The 22,018-nt window shown below is 47.2% G+C and overlaps 1 protein-coding gene across 1 annotated transcript in view; it reads right to left on the bottom strand.

Moving 5' to 3' along the window:
• RYR2 (ryanodine receptor 2) overlaps window positions 1-22,018 on the bottom strand; it is a 198,038-nt gene that overhangs the window by 110,094 nt on the left and 65,926 nt on the right. The window contains exons 16-31 of the mRNA XM_054713161.1: window positions 21,520-21,655; window positions 18,502-18,597; window positions 18,053-18,171; window positions 17,608-17,741; window positions 15,771-16,012; window positions 14,105-14,297; window positions 12,399-12,615; window positions 11,220-11,324; window positions 10,244-10,347; window positions 9,157-9,240; window positions 7,780-7,939; window positions 7,117-7,264; window positions 5,174-5,382; window positions 3,258-3,432; window positions 2,091-2,299; window positions 1,131-1,483 (exon numbers count right to left, since the gene is read on the bottom strand). Coding sequence (XP_054569136.1) covers window positions 1,131-1,483; window positions 2,091-2,299; window positions 3,258-3,432; window positions 5,174-5,382; window positions 7,117-7,264; window positions 7,780-7,939; window positions 9,157-9,240; window positions 10,244-10,347; window positions 11,220-11,324; window positions 12,399-12,615; window positions 14,105-14,297; window positions 15,771-16,012; window positions 17,608-17,741; window positions 18,053-18,171; window positions 18,502-18,597; window positions 21,520-21,655 — 2,684 coding nt within the window. The remainder of the gene's footprint in view (window positions 1-1,130; window positions 1,484-2,090; window positions 2,300-3,257; window positions 3,433-5,173; window positions 5,383-7,116; window positions 7,265-7,779; window positions 7,940-9,156; window positions 9,241-10,243; window positions 10,348-11,219; window positions 11,325-12,398; window positions 12,616-14,104; window positions 14,298-15,770; window positions 16,013-17,607; window positions 17,742-18,052; window positions 18,172-18,501; window positions 18,598-21,519; window positions 21,656-22,018) is intronic.

The following is a 22,018-nucleotide window of genomic DNA, read 5'->3' as shown; positions in this document are numbered from 1 at the left end:
ACAAGGGTTGACAAGGATGTGAATAAATCTGAACCCTTGTATAGTGGTGGTAAGATCATAAAATGGTGCAACAGCTCTGGAAGACAATATGAAGATTCCTTAAAAACTTAAAAATAGAACTACCAGAAATCCTATTTCTGGGTATAGATCCAAAACAAATGAAAGTTGGGTCTTGAAAGGGTATATTTATATCCATGCTGACAACAGCACTATTTACCATAGGCAAGAGGTAGAACTAAGCCAAACATCCATCAATGAATGGAGAGATGAATGATAAACAAAATGTGGTTTATATACACAGTGGAATATTACCCAGCCTTTAAAAAGGGAAGAAGGTCTGACATGCTACAACATGGATGAACCTTGAGGACATTACGCTTAAGGAGACAAACCAGTCACACAAAGAAAAATACTCTATGATTCCACTTATAAGAGGTACCAGATTAGTCAAATTCATAGAAACCAAAGGTAGAATGGTAGTTACCAGCCCCTGGGGGGAGGTGGAAAGGAGACTTGTTTAATGGGTATAGGGCAGTGGTCGGCAAACTCATTAGTCCACAGAGCCAAATATCAACAGTACAATGATTGAAATTTCTTTTGAGAGCCACATTTTTTAAACTTAAACTTCTTCTAACGCCACTTCTTCAAAGTAAGACTCGCCCAGACCGTGGTATTTTGTGGAAGAGCCACACTCAAGGGGCCAAAGAGCCGCATGTGGCTCACGAGCCGCAGTTTGCCGACCACAGGTATAGGGTTTCGGTTTTGCAAGATGAAAACGTGCTGAAGATGTTTCACAACAATGTGAGCACACCAAACACTACTGTTCACTCAACTGTGCTGTACACTTAAAATTTATAAGTGCACTTAAAAGTGGTTAAGATGGTAAATGTTCTTGTGTTGTGTTTTTTTTACCAAAATGAAAAGGCATAAAAAAGGAACTCGGGATAGAGTACATCTGTGGTAACAAATCAGATGACAAACAGGGTGCTTAACTGTCCCCTGCAGAATCCTTTGTGCATGACGAAGGGCGAAGAGAAAGAAAAAACTGATGTGGGAAATCCCTGGCCTCCACTGCAACCCTCCCCACAGAACGAGCTCACTCTGAGAATCACTTTGCAGAGATCAGCGACCTTTGTTTCAGACGAGAGGGCTTTTCCTGCGCGTAATCTTTGTGGTTATTAAACTCTGGTTTTGTAGCTTCTTTGTCCTTGTCCACTCGATCGGGCACCAGATGGCCATGAGCTGTCTTCATCAGAACCTCAAAATCAGAATCCGCGTCGTAATCCTCCAGATCGCTCTTGGGCCCGAAGAGGCCGGCACCCGGGAGCCCCCCGGCCGCCGTCCTGGAGAAGACCTCTGCGCACTCGATGGGCATGCTCAGCCGGTAGAACATAATGTCCGTGCTGCTGTTCTGGGAACTGAAGGACTTCTGAGTGACCTTTAAACATGGAGAGCTGTCCGCAGTGCCGTCTATTCTGGTCACCTAGCACACAGAGAAGCAATAGGTCAATTCCAGCCATCACTGTGGATTTGGGGGTTCTATCTCTCCGGGTCACCTAGCACACAGAGAAGCAATAGGTCAATTCCAGCCATCACTGTGGATTTGGGGGTTCTATCTCTCCGGGTCACCTAGCACACAGAGAAGCAATAGGTCAATTCCAGCCATCACTGTGGATTTGGGGGTTCTAATGACCACGTGTTTCATGTCTTTAAAACCCCAAACACAGCCACATGTGGTGTGATTTTGTAAATTAGACGATTGAGTATAGCGAGACTGTGTTGCAGATATACCCATAGTTCTGCTTCTAACTCAGAAGAGGGTTTGGAAAATCCATGTTATAACGGCATCTATTCAGACTGAGCCTGAGATTGCCTCTAAAAACGAAAATTAACAATTGCTCATCAGTCTAATCAGCTACTCATAAAGTATTTAAAATCAAGGCTGAGCCTATGCTGAATTCTATTTCTGTGTAACACATCAGGGTCACCTTTTAAGTAAGTGACAGTAATTGTCCAAGTAAAACTCCCAGGTGTCAAGATATTCTATCCTGTCTTTTGGCAATTGTCTGAGATTTTAAGAAAAAGCAAACCTCAATATGTTCATGGTTTGACGGAACCTGGAGGAACTGAGGAAGCCGCTTGCTGAGCCACATGGTAATGTCCCTGTTGGTATTAACGGCGAACGGCTCGTAGCCCTCCTGTAAGCCACAAATGGTGAAATACTTCAAGGTGCTCACGTCCTTTCCGAAGTTCATCCTTCCCACCTGAGCCACCCCAAGGCTGCACACAGGTATGAATCCTGGAAGAAAGAAGAATCACCACCTTCAGTTCCATTAGTATAAGAGCCTGTTAGGACGGCATGATCACAAGTGTTGGTCCAGAAAGAGAGAACCGATGCTAAGTGTTAGACATAAGGTCAGAAGGGCAGTATTCGATCTCAGCATCACAATTCGCTAACTGCGCCCTCTAGTTAAGTCGCTCCTCACCTTGGACTCTGTACAGGAGATGCATGCTCAGCAGCCAGTCCTCCAGGATCCCTGGGCATGTGCCCTGACCGGGAATCGAACCATGACCTCCTGGTTCATAGGTCAACACTCAACCACTGAGCCACGCCGGCCAGGCAAAAAACTCAATTTTTAACTTAATTTAATGTCAATTAAAATAGCCCCGTGTGGCCAGTGGCCCCCTTACTGGAAGTGTTTGCCTCACGAAGGGCTTTCGTCTTTTACATCCCTGCCCAGGTCACCCGGAGCCACAGCACAGCTGCCTGCTCTCTGCCCTGTGCATCCCTTTACTAGGATTTCGAACTTCTCACTGATCAGAAACCACACAAGTGAGGACTCCCCGGTAACTGTCACCACATAAAGACAGGACAGTATTTATTCATCTTTGTCCTCTCAGCATCCAGCAGAGGGCCTGAACGGGGAGGCTCTCGTTACATTTTTATGAAATGAGTGAACAGACAGAAGCTATAAGCAGCTCAGAAGGAAAGCCTAAATAAAAACTCAACATTTGTGGAAAATGCGCCTCTTGCCTGCCATTTATTTTCTTATGCACGTTCAAGCAGCCGTTCCTGCCGTAGCTCAGTCGTGCGAAGAAGCCTCAGCTACAGCAATGTCAAGGGCGTCTGATCAAACAGGCCATGGGGGTGCCCATGCGACTTCCAGCGGCAGCTCCTCTGCCCTCACCCTCAAGCAAAGACGGGGTCACGGGCATCAGAGCCAAGAGCCTCCTTGTGCCGCCCCCAACACACTTACCGTCACCAACGTCAAAGTCCTTGAAAGCCAGCTCTGACCCTGAGTCGTCAAGAAGGATTTCGCCGTTCAGAGTGAACATCATGGTGCGCTCCGTCATGTCCACCATGCACCCCATGACATCGCCTGCTTGCCAGGAGCGCCCGTAGTGCTCGTTGCCCTGGTGCCACCGCTGGGCCTGGGACAGAAGAGTCATTGTCACCGAGAAAGCCGGGAGAACGCACCCCCACTGCCTGCAGGACTCACAGCAGCCCTCCTCTCCCCACCCCCACCCCAGAGCCGGGATCTGGGAGTCCTAAGTCCCTGATGGCAACGCTGTGTGCGCTGACTCGAGAAAAGCCCAAATGCTCTTTCATCGTTTTGAGAATCTGTCACTTTAAAAACCTACTCCACATACCTTCTATTCAAAAGAACACTCTGTCTTTGACATTTTATTTTTCTTTCTACAATGAATGCTTCCCGGGACATGGGTGGTTTCTCTCTACTCCCCCAAATACAAAGAATTATGAGCAGAGACTCAAGCTGGGAATTTATCATTGAATGACATTCTAGTTTTCATCCATTTCAAAAGAAAGTTCCATTCCTTGGAACAATGGCACCAACATATAACAAAATGGAAATCTTAACGCATTTCAATATACAAGGTGGGGCAAAAGTAGGTTTACAGTTGTGAGTACACACAGGAGTTTATTTTTGTATTATTATTTATTCATTATTATATTATCTTCCATACAAACAACTGTAAACCTTTGCCCCACCCTGTATAATAAAATAAAGTTTCAAACCAAACCTAAAAATGTTTATGTTTGCTGAAGACTGAATATAGATGCCAATATTGTTTGATATACACAGAGGATAAGTGTGATAGTTGAATCTATAGTATATTCTATTGATCTGTAGGTACAAAATTAGTGATATTGATTAATTTTCCAGGTAAATCTTTTAACTTCCCCCTAACTATATCTAAGTACATATTAGATCACAGTGAGTTAAAGATTCACTGTGATCTAATATGTAATGAGATACAGTCACCAATGCAAAACAATAATATGATTCTTCTCGAGTATAATACTTAGTTTTTAGAAAATTTATTTAACTAAATTAGGTATCACAAGATGTTCAACTTCTCCATCTGAAGTAAAAAGCAGGATTCAGGAAAAATAAAGATAAGACATTTCAGAACAAAGAGGACACAATGCTCGTTTCTAGCCTAGAAGTGCTCGCCCTCCATGCACCCCTGAGAGGCCACCGCCAAACTCCTACACGATTGCTTACTTATTCTAATCCCCTTTTTCCCATTAAATTTCCCTCATATAAAAAGGAATAGAGTCCACTGGAGGAAAATCAGAGAAAACAAATAAAAGATCTATTTTATCAGCAAGAATGACTACTAGTCTATTGTGACTATGTTCATACACGCAAATTTTTGTTTAATATTTTATATGGATAAAATAACATTCAAACATTTATATGATGTATAAATAATAAAATAAGCTTCCCCACAGCCAAAGAAATGAAAATGCCTAACGATGTTGAAAATGGAAACTTTGTGATTATAAACCACATTGCCTTAGGTATTCTTATAGTTATTAAAGGTGTCTGCCTATCATTAATTATTGCTTGAGGATCGATTTCTTCCATGGAACTGCTGTGTCAACGTGTGTGCATTTTAATGAGTGGATGTATTTTTAACACTTTTGTTAGACATGGTGCTTCATCTTTCTGACAAGGTTTCCTGTGTTTGTGGGTGGAGAACACTGTTTTGAAACTACAAGGGCAGGAGTTTCCCTGGGAACCATCTTCCCAACACGGGCTCTGCACAGGGCTGTGTGGCTGTGCTCCCTGCGGCCTCCGGGGGCAGCCAGGCCGGGCAGGGAGGAGGCCTCCCACCCCCTGGCTGCTGCCTGGCGCCCCCTCACCTTGAAGCCGTCAAAGGCGAAGGCGTGTTCGTCGCAGCCCAGCTCCTGATCAGGCTGGCAGCCTGGCCTGCTCCAGCCAACGCGCATGTCCCCAGCAGTGACAGCCTCGAACTCAAAGTACCACCTTCCCGCCTTCACGGCGTAGGTTTTCTCAGCCCGGAAGATCCGGAACCGCTCCCCGGGGCTGCTGCACACTTCAGCTCGGGCAGCTGGAATGTAAGGAGAGTCTGTGATCACAGGGAACACTGAAAGGGGGGCAGATACCACAGGACTTTATAACTACACCCACAGTGATGTGCTAGTGACACTCTCCTCCCCTCTGGTGCACATGTACTAAGTGTGTTCATCAGGACGGGCAGCCCACGAGCCAGCGAGGCGCAGGGAGCACCGGCTTCCGCTCGAGGCTGTGGCGAGCTGGTGACGCGTGAAGGTGGGGCGCTGCCTCTGAGGGAGAGAGTTCCTTCTGTGCAAAGACCTCCCAGCAGTTGGTGGCTTGGTAGTGGAAGATGAGATAAACGTGAGGCATGGATAGACAGAAAGAGACAGCACAGGAGACTGAAACCACTGCCCATAAGAAATGGACAGACATTGGCGGGTGAGAGAGAAGAGGGAAGAAGCAACCAGGCTACGAGGGGGAGACAGAAAGCTATAAAAAGCAGGGAAGGGTCACCTTCCACACACTCCCAGGCAGCATGAATGCGGGCAAACTCCCTCTCCCCCACATCGTCACCATAACGTGCTGCACACACACATAGTGTTTAAGAAAGTAAAAGGGTCAGGTCTGACATCAGAATCAGTGCAGTGCAAAGGGAAAAACATCTGTAGGCAATGGGACACACGTGCATTGAGAGGACACAGTAGATGGAGAGTGGATACACGTGGACTGAGTGAATACACGTGGATTGACAATGGATACACATGGACTGAGAGTGGACGCACGTGGACTGAGAGTGGACGCATGTGGATTGAGAGGGGATGCACGTGGACTCAGAGGGGACGCACGTGGACTGAGAGAGGACACAGGTGGACTGACAGTACGTGCACATGGAATGAGAGTGGACGCACGTGGACTGAGAGGGGACACAGGTGGACTGACAGTAGGTGCACATGGAATGAGAGGGGACACACGTGGACTGAGGGGGACGCACGTGGACTGAGAAGGGACGCACGTGGACTGAGGGGATACAAGTAGACTAAGACGCACATGGACTGAGAGTGGATACATGTGGACTGAGAGTGGATGCACGTGGACTGAGTGGATACACATGGAATGAGAGAAGACACACGTGGACTGATTGGGCACATATGGACTGAGTGTGTGCATGTGGATTGAGAGTGGACGCATGTGGATTGAGAGAGCCAGGAGTGAGAAACCTCAGCCATGGAACCTGAAGCCAGGTGACCATGAGAATGTACACCAAAAGGTTGAGGATTAAAAAAACAAGAAGTCTATATACTCAACACATATTTATTGATTGCCTATTCTAATGTGTTTTCCTTAAAGCAAAATATTGCACTAATTAATACTACCTACATGAGTGAGTATAAATAATGAAGGCTTAGAAAACACTAGATCCCACTACAATTTATTCCCATACACAACTAAACCCAGCTCTTCGAAGGACCGCTGGTGGATGGGATGGGGGCAATGTCCGAGCCAGGCAGACTCCTTAGACTCCTCAGGAAGTAAACCGCTGTGGTCTGGGCCACGCTCCTGAGAGACGGTTAATCCTTCAGGAAAAGGTGCTCTAAACCAGCAGTCGCCAACCACAGACCACTGGTGGTCCATGAGGCCCGAAAGGCTGGCGACCGCTGCTCTGCACTGCACACTGCGTACGAGATTACACACTACGGACTCTGTCTGTGCTCCCTTTTTTCACTTATTTGGCTGTAAACCCTGCCCGTGATGTTGCAAGCAGAGGGAGCAGAGGGAGTGGCAGTACCGTGGTCTTGGTCGGGCGCCTCCAGGCTGTAGCCGTACCCCAGCAGCGTGCGCACCGCCTCCCGGAGGCTGTCCTTGTTGGACTTCTTGGTTCTGTCATCCAGAAGGCTGTAGGGCACAAGGCGCGGGTTTCTTCTGTTCTTGACGTCCTACAGGAAGAAAAAGGTGCGGTCATCAGCAATGCCAACAACCCGAGGAAGTGAGACAGTAAACACAACAGTGAAACAGAACAAAACGCCAAGGCCCTGAGGGTCAAGGCCGCCCCTCCCATCCCCTGGTCTCCTGGGCTCCAGAAGTTACCGGAACAGGGCCAATACAAGGGAGTTAACCACGTGAAGGTCTGCATCAATATGAAGGGAGACCTCTCCAGGGGAAGAAAAAGTAAAAACCACCACAGCAGTAACAAAAGCCTGAAGGACCTCTTTCAGCGTCTACCTTCTGCCAAGGTCACAGCAATGGGCTAACCTAGAGAACATGCAATTTCCCTGCACAGGTGGCTGACAAGTCTTGGTGTTGAGAAGAGCCATATTAGCAGGTCAGGGATTCTGAGTCAAGAGACCACGTGAGGCTGTTGTCCCTTCTTAAGAGAAAACCCCGTATGTCACAAAAGGCCATCCTGGGACCTCACGTAGCTTTAAAAATAGGCAGTGTCAACCCGAAGTACCTGCTGGATGCCGTAGGTCCAGCCCTGCCGGATCCGGTCCCGGGCCCACACGTTGTGAGCATTTTCTGCCAGTTTGTCCACCATTGCTTCCTGAGACGGGGTGAGTTTGATAAAGCTCAGGTCCATCGGTGCCGGCTTGTAGCCACTTGTCAGCTGGTAACTATAGAGCAAAGCAAAACACACGTATAATGGGCCTTCCCAGAAGAGTCAAGGTTGAAACATCCCTGTAAGAGTCTTTGCGCGGCCCCCACCTACTTCCAAAGGTTCCGTGACCACAGTGGTGACCACTGGTAACACAGCTCCAGCAAGCCGGGTCCCTCCACTCAAGCCCAGAACTCATCAGGAGGAAGGATCACACGACCCTTATGGTTTCGTTTTTCACCAATAAACCAAGTTCAACAACTCACCTCTCTCTCAAAATGGAGAACAAGTTATCATTGTTTGTGTTCCTAAGAGTCCAGGCTTAATGCAAATCAAAGTACTGGTTACCAGTGCGAACATTCAATGGATTTCTCAACCGAAGTTCTCATTTTCAACTTGTAAATGTTTTATTAATGTAATTTTTACTTAATGAAGCTGTGTATGTATCCTTACAGATACTAGGCAAATTCTAATGCATCTACATATTATTCCTATGTACATAATTTAGGAAGCCCTAGCTAAGAGAGAGACTAGGAAACCCACAGCCATCCAAAACATGAAGGCCCGTTCTTCAGGGACTCTTACCAGAAACTATTTCTGCACTCTGAGCTGGAGAGAAAAGGTACTAAATAAGTTTTCATCTTTTGGAAGAAATATAAAATTGAAAATGTAAAATTTTCAACACATGATATGTGGGCGCTAGCACTGCCTGCCCCACACAGACACACAGCTGTCTCCCTGTCTAACCGCCGAGGCGGGTGCCCAGCACTCACAGCTGCTCCTCTCACTCTCGACCGCACGCACGCCCTCCAACCGCTGTGCCTCAGGGGGGCAGCACCCACTTTTCCAACCGCCTCTGGCTTACAGCAGCACAGGGCACACGGCAGCCTTTCAAGCCACCGTTTTTGAAAGAATTAACTTTATTTACTAAGTTCAGATAAACATGCACACCTGTTCGTCTCAAAGATTATCCTTTTGCACAAAAGAAAATTCACCAGATAATTATGCTAAGGTAAAAGAATCAATGATCAGAACTTGAGGAAATGCTCTTTACATGAAATTGTAAGTCACCTTTCCTCTCCTAACTGCTCTGGGCTCTGGGTGGCATCGACACCGGGTAAGCGCCCGACAGCAGGAGTCTGGCTGCCCCGGAACCTAGACCAGAGCCTAACACCGGCAGGCTTTCAATAAAAATATGTTGGATGAATCGATGTATGTATAACACAACAGACTTACTTCTTGGGTAGCTTCATCTTTTTCACCTTTTCCTCAGCATGTTCATCTGATATACCCACGTGGCATCCTAATGCCAACAAGGTCCTAGAAAACAAAACCAGAGCTAAGCACAATCCTTCCCTGAGCCCGAGGGCTCAGCTCACCCGCAAATGGAAACGAGGGATAACAGTCCTGCCGAAAGCAGAGCACACGTGTTTTTAAAGAACACTTATTAATTAATAAGTTATTTACTTTTGAGTAATGAGTAAGAGAGTGGAAGCTGAAATGGCGCCAAAGGCAGATACCGATCAGTCCCGCTAAGTCCCTTCCTCTAGCCCAGGCCTCCTCAAGCTACGGCCCGAGAGCCACATGCGGGTGTTTTTGCCGTTTTGTTTTTTTACTTCAAAATAAGATATGTGCAGTGTGCATAGAATTTGTTCATAGTTTTTTTTAAACTATAGTCCGGCCCTCCCACGGTCTGAGGGACAGTGAACTGGCCCCCCGTTTAAAAAGTTTGAGGACCCCTGCTCTAGCCCTTTTCCCCCTAAAAGCACCAACGGCTCCCAATTCTTCTGTCCTGCTAGAGCGTGTGCTGCACTAAGGGAGACACACATGTGCATGTGCATGTGCGTGTGCACGCTGTATACACGTTCTCTGCAATCTGCTACCTTGACTTTACAATTTCACTTTGAAATCCTGTCCTTTCTTTAAAGCTGGTTTCTTTTTCAACAGCTCTGAAGGGTTCCATGAGCTGGACATGTCACGATGGTTTGAGCCCATGCTCTGCTCACAGCCTTTGGTTATTACAAACAGTGCTGCCAGGCACAGCCTCACGCACGCAGCACATGCACTGTGTCCTTCGTCTCTGGGACCAACCCCTCGATGCGGAGTCACTGGATCCCAGGGCACAGACACTTTCAGGTTTAACCAGGTTGGCAAATGTCTACAGAAATGGTAACGATTTCCATTCCCACCAGCACTGCCTTTTCCCCAGTTATCAACCTGCTTGACCTTTGTCAATCAATAGTTTTAGTTCCAGCCGGAATGAAAGGACTTAACACTTAACCCTTCCAGGGAGGCTGTGTGGGAGGGGAAGCTGAGAACTCACTTCAGGGTCTCGAGCGACATCTGCAGGTTGTAGTTGCGCTCCTGCTCCGGCAGCTTGGAGAACTCCACCAGACATGGATGTTGCCTCTTGTTGTCGTCTCTGACCTGAAACAGGACAGGAAGGTGCCATGGGTCAGTCCCCCGGTCAGACACCGGCAGCGGCCCTCCAATCAGCAGTGGGGAGTGAGGGGGAAGCAGACGGGTGGCCCAAATCCTTATTGAGTGTAGTGGCGACTTCGCTTTAATGGGGAACCATTTTTCAGTGTTTAGAGCCAAACTGGTCAGAGACCCTATGAGCCTGGCTGTCGGACATAAACTCTTCCAGAGGTCCCAGCCCTTCATCTCACCCACACACGCTCCTTCCCACTGTCACCAATCATCCTACCACCTCAGTAAGATCAATTAGCATGATACAGGGTTTTTTATACATTAAACCTTGACAGTGTATGTTAGAAATCAGACTACACTAAATCAAAGACTTTAGGGATGGATCAATGAGAAGGCTGGCCTGGACCACTGCACTGGTAATAAATATTAGTCTTCTTAGGGACCTGCGCTACACAGGCCTCTGCTCCCATGGGGGCCTCGATGACAGGCGTGTGCTGACAGGGAACAGACTGCTCCATGGGAACATCTGAGCTCTACAGATGCCACACGAAAGCACTTCCAACCACGCTGGGTTCTCTCTAAGAACCTTTCAAAGCAACGCCTACTGTCCATCTGTGTTAACCTTGATGGAAAATGTAGCCTGCAGCTTACAGATGGGTAACTTTTCAATGGTCAGGGCAACGGAGCCATGCTTCAGTCAGCCCGCCCATCACGGCGCTCCCTCCCATAAAGAAAACTGCCCCAAACTGATGTGTAGGAAAAAAATCAGTCCATTCATTCACATCACCACACAGCAAGATGAGCAAGAAAAAAGATGCATTCAGAAAGTTGCATTAACGGAATCTGTAGATAAATATAAAACTCCGTACCGGGCCATACTGCCAGCCAAGTTCAATTTTATTCATAACCCAGAGCTCATGGATGTTCTCTGCCAGCTTTTCTCTTATCCTCTCCAGGTGGGGGGGCAACACGATCTAAAATTGAAAAAAAGAAAAGAAAGCACACATTAGAAAAAATACAATACGACACAGTGCTAATTGTTCTCCCTGCAATAGGACTAAATAGAACTGCCTCGTACACCATTAAAATAAAATAACTAGGTTCTAAGCCATCCATTATAACCTAGTTATAAAAAATAACTAGTTATCTAAACACTCTTTAGGGAAATTTTGGGACCTTTTTGGGGAGGGTGGCAACTGAGGTTTCTAATTTATGAACCAAAGTTAGGAAGAAAGAAGACAGAGTTTGGTAGGGACACTGCCACAAAGAAAGACGCCGTGCGGGATGGACATGGGCTGCCCAGCAGAGCCCGCGTTATTTAAAAGAATCACACAACAGGCTTACCCCAACGTGGCCTCCTCCACAGGCTGGGTGAAGGCCACTCTGCCCAGACGGCGCACTGGCTCTGTGAGCCGGTCAGTATCTGACTGCAGTGATCTATTTCCTCTTACCTCTGTACTGTCAGTGTTTTCCAAATAGGATCTTTATAAAGAGTGAGTTTAATAACTTTTCTATAAAAAATACAAAATGATCTTCAAGGCGAGCTGTTGTGTCACCCACAACTAGTCCCTCAACAAGCCGAGCAGCGCCTGGTCGTGCCCAGATGAGGCAGGGTCTGCAGGGAGCAGCTCTCACCGCCTCCTCTCCCCAGAGCCGTGGAGGTTACCCACGTCCTCAAGGTCCCAGAGGCGCGTCGTATCCCATGAATTTCGACTGTAGAGCCCATGGGAGAAGAAACAAAAACTCCACGTCTACCCTACGTAGAAAGTACTCTCTAGAGTTAGTATGGGCTACCTAAGGCTGTGACCTCCACTGTGTTACAATAGCAATGTAATGGCTTAGGACCACCCATAAAGATAAAACCGAGTAGAAGAGAAAACAGGTAAGTCGACCTGGTAGAGTTGAGCATTATTTTATGAAACTTGTTTCAATCGCACATATAAACGGTATTTCTGAAAACATGCATTCCTGTGGGGTGCGGGCAGGAGCCGAGAGCCCCGCACATCAGAATGAGCGCAGCGCTGACGGGCCAGCAGGCTGGCGGGTACCTGGCTGGTGTCCACGGGGACCGGCGTGAAGGCGGCTTGGGTCAGGGCCACTGTGGGGCCCAGCAGGTCCCGGGTGTACGTCCTCTCTTGCTTGTACTCCCGGCTGTGTTCCACTTTCAGCTTTTCTTTCGGCAGCACCGCTTCATAACAAGGAGCATAGCCCGGCGGGGGAAGGAACTTAAATTCTCCGTGTCTCCCCCCAAGCAGAAAGCGGACCCTGAAAAGGACATATGCCGGGGTCAGTTACACCTCTGGGTACACAGAGGATTCCTGATCAACAAAACACAAGGAATACATTATTGCTGCAAAATTAACTTTATCACAAGCCACGTTTCTTTCTAAGCACCATCAGAATGCTGACACCTTACAGTCTACGAGCCTGCAATCATCAAGGTAAGCGGGGATAACGAGCAGAGGCATCGTATTCCCAGGTGAAGGGACACGGCCACGGGAGCTGGTCACTGAATGTCCCAGGTGCCTTACAAACAATCAACAGAGAGCGAGCGCACATGACCCTTCACAGCACAGGGCGGAGCAGGCGCCTCCCCAGTGCCCAATTTCCCAGGGAAATTTAAAGGGACTCACGTGCTATTTCCATTCGCTGAAGAAAAAAATGTAACCTTATTTCTTATCCTCAGTCAAAACCAAAAAAAACTTTACTGAAGTCTTTTATATGTCATACTCATTTGATTAAAATAGTTTCATCTGAGGTTCACGAAAACCCTTTTTGAAACGCAGCTAAATGCTACCGATTTCCCGGGCTCTCGGCTTAACAAAACTAAATTCGCATTTTCCTCTTTTTTGTAATTCTTTTTCTAATGTGTGTTTTAGTTCCAGCCAAAAAATAAAATAAAATAAATAAAATATGAAACAAAAAGTGAGGAAAGGAAAAAACTTCAAAACATTCCAGAAGCTCATAGCAAGAGACATCATTTGTATAAACGCGTGAGAAGAGGTGGTTGGCGCAGGGATAGGTAATATTTCATGACCGCTCTGTCCCGTCACTAAGGTGCCTCTGTAACTTAGGAACCAGTCCTCGGAGTAGAGTTACAACGAAAAGAGTAACTGGACTAAGTGGGTGGTCAGTGCAGTAAGTGTCCCTCTCGCTAGTAGATACAGGCTGGTATTAAGAGATGACTGAGGGTCCCCTCGTCACAACAGACCACTGTTCTGAAGTTCCCTTTACAGAACTGGAAAGAACCGTCATTTTAATTTCTCTTTCCATCTGGTAGTAGCAAAAAAGCTAAGGGCCAGGTAAAACCACTGAGTCAGCTGATCACAGGCAGGTAGCTTACAGGTGTCACAGGTGGAGGTAAACAACAACACAGTTTCTGTAGAAACGATGGGCTTTGGGATGGGGTGTGCAGATATGATGAAAAGATCAAGAAAACTAATGAAACTAAATAGAAGGAAATAAGTGGTATTTTTTACACAATGTTGTCCATTTCCCCTTATGAAATAAAAAAATGGACTTGAAGTATTACAGGACGCTGGTTTGGGGGAGTTAGTGCATGATGGCTATGTGGACAAAGCCCCAGCTGCCCCAGGTCCTCTCTGGGGTGACTCGTGCCCCTTCCTGTAAGAACAGGCAGGTGCCGTGGGAGGGACGGCCTGGGTGACAGAGGCCAGGGGAGCAGGTGACAGCAGTGCAGTGTCCTGTGGAAGTGTGAGCCGGAGGGAAACAGCACAAACACAGACATACTAACTTTATTCCTGCAGAGAAACTAACAACGGGAAAGAAGAGGCCATCGATGTTGAAATTCTCAAACATTCCCTGAACAGGCTGTCCATTAATTCGGAATGAGATGCTTGGGGCACTTAGATCTAAGCAGCAGCTGATGACGTCATCAGTCCTCAGCAGGTGCTGGTTTGGCGAGCTCACGGTGCTGGCGATACAGCCTGTGAAGACACGAAGGAAGGGAAGGTGTGTTTATCTCAGAGAATCACCTTCAGAGCTGAAGGCAGAGGTCTGAGCGGCAGTGACATATCAGTGCACAACTCAGAATAGAAGCTGAGACACATATACTATTGTACCTTAAATCCCTTGTCAAAAAATTGTTTTTTCAGAAGCTATGCCATGTTATGAAATGGAACTTCTATATAATCAAGAGATAAACTTTTAAATGGTGCCAACCAAAACACATCCTTTTCATAAATTAGAGAAAAGACTATTAGATAGATAGATAGATAGATAGATATAGATATAGAGATAGAGATAGAGATAGAGACAGAGATAGAGATAGAGATAGAGATAGAGATAGAGATAGATATATAGATATATCATTGTTAATATATATATGCTCAACCAGCAAAGCTGAGAGTTGGTAGCTGGTGAAATGAACTATATACTTATTTGTGAACAGCCCCACATTCCTGAAACAAAGTGCCATGTGACATAAACTGAAGTATTCCTCACAATACAGGTTATAAATTCCTCACAATACAGGTTATAAATCACAGATCCCTGAGGTTGAATTATCTACCAGGAAGTGAACTTACGTAATTTATTTTTTCCAACCATTTTCCAGGGATTGTGTTTGGTCCTTTTTATATGGGAAGCTAAAGCTTCCACACACCAATTAAAATAAGCAGGAAACAAATAAGTTTTTTGCAACTGATTCATGAATCAAAATGCTACTTTTTAATTAGAGAAGTCTCCCTTTGTCTTAAATTCCACTTCCCACAGTTTCAGTTAAAAAGGGTAAACCAGTGCCTGAAAATAATGGAAAATTCCAGAAATAAACAATCATAAGTTTTAAATGATGTGCTACCCTGAGCGCCGTGATACAATCCCAAGCCATCCACTCTTTCCCAACCAGGACAAAAACCATCCCTGTGTCCAGCGTCTCTATGCTATACGCTCTCCCCGCCATTAGTCACCTAGCCGTCTCCTTGACGACTGTGCTGATAGGGCAGCACTTGTGTCCAAGTCACCCTTATTTACTTGATCAGGGCCCCAAAGCACAAGAGTATGAGGCTGGCAATTCGGATCTGCCAAAGAGAAGCCATAAAGTGCTTCCTTTAAGTGAAAAGGTTGGTTGTATAGGAAAAATATAGTTTTTTTAGGGGTTCAGTACTATCCGTGGTTTCAGGCATCCTCTGGGAGTCATGAACACATCCCCAGTGGATAAGGGGAATGACTGTACATTTTCATAAGCAATACAGTCCTTCGAAAATGTACTATAATTCTAAGTTTTCTTTTTCCCCTAGTGACATTCTGCTTTTACTTAACACTCTCATTCATCATTTCAGTGTTAAAGTTCTGAATAATAAATGTACCCAATAGAAGCAGCACCAATAGCTTTCGGAAATGGGCAGCAAGGGCAAAGGTTTCTTTCCAAAACGCCGTGAAAGCAAACGGCCAGCACTCACCTGCCCAGAGGTGCAGGCCATCAAATCCATAGGAAAAGAGGTCATCTCCAACGCCGTTCCCACCCCACTCCTCGCCCCCTCCGGGGTAGGGAGAGTACCCTTCCGTGGACGCCCAGCCCACGCGCAGGTGGGTCGCTTCGGCTGTCACGAAGGGCTCTGTGTGGTCCACCATCAGTTCATAGTACCACTTCTTATACTGAGCAGAGCCTTCGCTGACGCCCAGAAAAATGTTGGGTCTCATGCTGTAAGAGAGAGAACACACGTGAGAAAATCTGAGCAAACTTTCCACTGTCTAACTGACATCTCACTATTCTGAACACTCATCCTGCTCTTCAAAGACTTTAAATACACATTTCTGCAACTGCTGCACCATCCCTAAGACAGGCACGGAGGCTAACGCTCGGGGCACGGCGCTTGCTTCCAGGTTCCCTGGCAACGTCACTCAGGGGCTAATATTAGTTCTCAACTGCTCTTCAGCTTGTGTTATTTCATTAGCCACGTTTAAGATGAGCTGCGCAGTGCAGCCGACCTTCAGAATTAGCTGAGCTGTATTACCCCAGGGCATGGAGACATCTTCCTAAGCTCTATGTTGGCTGCGGTATGAGGCTGAGGCAGGCCACGCTGTTAACAAAAGAACAGGTGACTAACCAGCTTTGCTGTTCTCTGTGGCTCCCTGGGAACCGAGGAATCGCGAGTTAGCTGTATTTAACTGCATTTCATGAGGGGTCTTGTGCCCTATGTTAACACCAGGGGTCAGAGAAGGTCTCAGGAGGCACCCTCATTAACGGTAGGTCTATTCTACAGAGAACCATGAAGGACGTCTTAAGTCAATCCTGTTTTAAAAACTCAATATCAAGTCAAACACCAATTCCCCACAGTTTTATGTAAAACAGCCAAGTAGTATTCCCTGGAGTGGCTAGATTCACGGCATCACAGTTCTGACTGTATCACAGGTAATATCTTAACCATAAGTTGTACTTTTATTATCATCACTGTTACTATTTTATATAAGGACAAGCTCGGTCTCTGGAGTGAAACCTGAGTGCCTGTCCAGTTCCCACATTTCATTCATCTACAAATTGTGGATGCCAGCACCTGGAACACACACAGACAGGCAGAGGGCAGGGGGAGCGCTCAGCACAACGGCTGGCACCCAGCACTCAATGCTTGATACCTGGAAGGTAGATCTACCTGCAAATGTAGTTTTACTGGTTATTTGTGGAACTTACTCCATTTTGGACATTCTAATTCAATATTCTGATTATACTTGGTGAACACTTCCAAGTTGGTATGGAAGGGCAGTGCTTTTAGTTACCGTATTTTCCGGCATATAAGACGACTGGGCGTATAAGATTTTCCTGGGTTAAAAAGTCGTCTTATACGCCGGAAAATACGATAGTCCAATATATCTAATCCATTATATCTAATCCCATCAGTATAGTCCAATATACTGTATTTTCCAGCGTATAAGACGACTTTTTAACCCAAGAAAATCTTATACGCCCAGTCGTCTTATACACCGGAAAGTACGGTATATGTTATGACATAAAGTAGAATTCTGTCCAGCTATTTCCTCTATGGCTGTTAGCCTGCTCCCGAGAGTCAGTGGTAACCCAGCGACACAACGCTGGCCTGTGATAAATGCGTATTTCGCTCAGATCGTCTTTGCTTATTATACCATCTGATGGGCAGAAAACATTCCTAAACTGCTTCTAAGGAAATCGATTTTTTTAAACCCCATAAAATGAAGAGACCCCCAGATGTCTCAGCTACAGAGCTAGCACCTGGATTCCTCGGGCAGGCCACCCGTCTGGTGACACTGTCTACCTGCACGGACCTGCTGACGTGGTTCACAAGGCGTGTCTGCAGTAACAGGTCCCTTCCCGGCAGGAGATTGTCACAGATGAGATGCTGGTTGGAGCGGACTGCCACCCCGTGGCAAACGCAGAGAGAGCACAAGACGTCCAGAACCTGAGCAGAGAAATCGCTGTCAGCTGACTCCAATCCCTTCCAGACCAAGTGTCAGCAGCACATGGCACAGACGGAAACACATTTCCTCCAGGCACGTCAACAGGACCGCGCTGTGGCCAGTCACCTAACAATCGTCCTCCGTACACAACCTGAGAACACTCTTCTCCCATTGACGCCGAGAATAAACACGGAACGATATTACCTGGCTATGTAATGAAACATCCGACACACCTTTTTAAAGTCATCTCATTTTAAAAATACATTTAAAATGATTCCTGAATTCACTCATGGCAATAACAGGGCTCCCTTACCTTGTGATTTCTTCCATGCTTGTCTAAAAGTGAAATAATGGATTTAATATGCCCTTCTTTGATAATATTTAGAGCTTCTGGACTTTCTACTAACACACAGTGCAAAACTTCAAGAATACCTAAGATAGAAAAGAACGAGAAAAGATAAGAGTAACTTGTCTACAATGATCAACGTTTCCCTTGTCCGTAAGTGAGTACTTGAGTGGGGAAGGGCGGGGTCTGGCTCCGGGGCGCTTTCAGGGCTCCCTCTTCATAAATGCAAACGAACAAGGTAAGGTCAGATTGCTTTTCAGAAATAACCAAAACAATACTGACACCGTTATCATAAGCATGTAGCCTACCAAAAGGGAAACGTTTCTATTGCGCTGAACCTCAGCGTGTGTTTCAACGTCTAAAGGACGTAAACCAGGAGAATGACACCACCTCCGAGGAGGCACTGGGATACATACCAGAAGAAGCTTCCAGTCTTTCCAGTCGGCTGACCAGCCAGTCGAGGGAGCCAGAAAACTGGGCACAGTTTTTACGATTTCCTCTAATGAGAGCCGCTGAAAAAAAAAAAGGAAGATTTCTCACTTGTGTGATTTTCGAGTTCCAAAACGCACAAGCAATAGTGGCTCGAAAATGTTGGGTCAAGAACAAAATACCTCTTCTTTATATCTAAAGCCACACAAATACACACACGCCATGGAGACGTTAGGAAAAGCACAGAGGTGTTAGCAGGGAAGGAACCACCAGCGCTCATTAGAAGGGATTACTCTGAGGAGGTAACCGTTCACGGTGGGAGCTGATAATGAAGGGTAATGGAGAAGCCGGTGTCCTGGGAGTTCCCTCCCTTGGGATCCAATACTCATTGCTTTTAATTAGCCTTGAGACGAAATTATTGAATTTCTCTGGTGCTCAATTTTCGCACCCATATAATGAAGAAGTTAAGAGCACATCAGTTTTCCTCAAAATAAATGCAGCACCCGATATGGGAGACAACTACTAACTGTAACAGGCAGCAGAGGGATGACTTAAATGATATGGGGGAGGGGGGCCAACGGGCAATCACTCTGCAAACCTTGTTCCCTGTCTCTCTTCTTCCCATTTAGAGGCTCGCATGTATTTCAAGGACCCGAGAAAAGCCACCTATTCCCACTTTGCTTAACCTCATGGTCTCTCTACTCTGACAAAGAACCCATCTTTTATGAAACTGCAATGTGGCCTTTAAGATCTCTTTCAACCCAATGTGTATCCTCAATGGAAAGCTTTCAATGTTTCAAAGGCATTCAGTTCTTCCAAAATAAATCTGGTAACTAAGGATGCCCGCTACTGTCTTTCCCACACTGTCAGCTGTGGGCATCAATGCCAACAGGAAGCCAGAGGGAACTCTTTCAGGTATAAATAAAAACTCTTTTATGAAAGTGGGATTTACGCATCATATTCAAAAGTACGTTAGCAACATTAGTCAAGCTGGGCTTATTTCTCCATTGAGACAAAAATGTGTTAGAAATCTGTTAATATCTCCATAAACTCCAAAATGTATATATTCCCACCAAAAACTTTAACTCAGTGAAACAGATTCCTACTGAAATTCTGAGTGTGTGTCCATGTGCACATGCACGGGTGTTTCACAGATAAACGCACTGTGTGAATTATTCTAATTCAGCAAATTAATTAAGAAGTCACTTAAGTGAGGTTCTAAAGTTACGGGGAAGTATCAGAGAAATACAAGGAAGTTCATCACTGTTTACAACAGCCAATCACTGGGACGGCCTGAGGTGGTCTGTGATGACGGAACATCTCTCAGTGGGCCTTACAGCCACCAAAACTGACGCAAGTTCCCAGTTCCCACAAAAGACTGCCCACAGTATAGACGGCAGGAAAACAGGCCAGGAAAGAATGTTGATAGTATGATTCCAGTTTTGTGATGTAAGTGTATAAGCTCAAAATAAGTACATGCATAGCATGGAGAAACTGTATTTTAGAGTATTTCTCCAGAATTCGAGCTGCCTTTGGGGGAAATACATCCTGTTCCGTGCCTGGGAGAGAAAGGAGACCTTGCGGAATGCAGCGAGCATGGGGCTGCTCTCCATGTGTGGAAAGGGGGATTTTCTTATTCCAAACAGGAGGGAAGATGGACGGAGCTGGGCGGGGAAAGGGTCCTAAGTCCTGCTATAAAATCACAACTGCTCCACAGACACGGCAGTGTGCATGGACCTGTGAGGAGGTGATGGTCTGCGGTCAAGATATCTGTAGCGAGAAAAACACAGGTGACAAGGAAGGAGCATGGAAGTGACCAGATAACCCCCAGGAAATACAGACACACAGGGAGCCTTGAGCCGTCTAAGTCCATGAACTTGGACATGGAGGAGGGCCACAGCATCCACGATCAGCGAGAGCTCGTGTTTCTATCTTGACCTTGTAATTCTGTCTTGCAAGGAAAGGACATAACGGGGAAGGAGTCACAGGCCCGTGGCTGTGAGGGGAAGGGCTCTAGGCCATGTCCGCTCTGCTACCGAAAGGCCGCCTCGTGGGAATCTCTTCAATGCGTGTGTCTATTACATGATGGGCATTTAAAGTGGGCACCTGAGCCTGCTCCCTGCCTTCTCTGGAACCTGTTTGGCAGGCAGGCCACGGCGTGGCCCGCTTCCCAGGGTGGTCAAAGCCGGGATCAGACGGGGCCGGGCCTCCTGCCAGAGTGAGCGGGTCGGGAAGGGCACGGACGCCGTCTGGGCTGCTGAGGGGAACAGCAGCTCCTTCTTGGAGAGCATTTCCAGGGCAGCCCCGCCGCTTCTCCGTGTCCGAGAGGACACTGCCGGCGCTGAGCGCGGACTGCAGCCCCCAAGGCCGTCCAGGGAAGCCAGCACTGGAGGCGGCGGACCCCACGGAGGGCAGGGCAGACAGAAGCTGGTCTGGATGCTTCCCACCCACTGCAGATGCCGTCTTGCAAGCCCACGGCCACCCTTGGGAAGGTCAAAATCTCAGACCCCTGACAAGCGACGGCAGACGCTGCAGTAATCGCCCTGGCCAAACGCGACGCAGCCCTGTGTCTGCACAGGGCATGAGGAATGCAGTGTAAACCATGGCCTGTGTCACTCACTGTTCCTCAAGTGTCCCTGGAACCTCACAGGCAGATCCCAGAACGGCGAGAGGGAGGGGCTGGAGAGATCCCTGACAGGGGGAGAGCGGGTACCAGGGGCTTTGGGGGACTCTCTTCAAAATCCACAGCAAATAGCTGATGCTCATCGCCCAGAGGTCCCCCCACCTACAAACACACCCTGGACCACTCTCCTTTACCCAAGGAGAAGCCATGGCTCTGGCCATGCTTCACCGCGATGATTCAATAGCAAACATCACTGCACGCGGTGCAGCTCGGGTAAAAACTAACGGCTTCAACAGAAAGCAAGAACTAAAAGGGCTGTGAGTGCCCTGTGATCCTTTCCAATAGACACAGCAGCTGCCTCGAAAACCCAGCCACTTCTTACCCAGCAACTCGTACAGGGAATTGAGAATGGACTTCCAGGACTCGCCCGCCTCTCTGCCAGCGACCTCGGCAAAGTGGGCGGCGCTGCTGTAGACGTGCAGCCGGTCCACGCACTGGAGCACGAGGCTGATCATCCCCTGCGAGGGCAGACAAACCACCGTCAGTAACGGAGGAGGGTCCAAATGCCAGGACATGTGGTCCTGCTACTATTCTGTCTGTAAATTACGGCACTTCCGCTCTTTTGGCAGAACCTTCGTGAAATAAAACCGTACGTGGAAACTCACTATGAGCAAAAGGAAGCCGTGGGGTCGCTGTGTCCAGGCAGGGGCCTGGCGCTCTGCCGAGCGGCCCTCTCCTGGGCAGCCTCCGTCCCAACACAAGCTCCCTGTGCTCCTGGGGCAGCTCCCGGGAGCCGGAAGAAGCTGCATTCACTCAGACACCCAGAGGGCCTGTTTTTGCATAAGTAACACGAAGAACAGGGCAGCGAATGACCAATGTGA

This window comes from Eptesicus fuscus, chromosome 24 (assembly GCF_027574615.1).
Source record: "Eptesicus fuscus isolate TK198812 chromosome 24, DD_ASM_mEF_20220401, whole genome shotgun sequence".
Lineage (NCBI taxonomy): Eukaryota > Metazoa > Chordata > Mammalia > Chiroptera > Vespertilionidae > Eptesicus > Eptesicus fuscus.
This window is presented reverse-complemented; position numbering and strand designations above follow the sequence as displayed.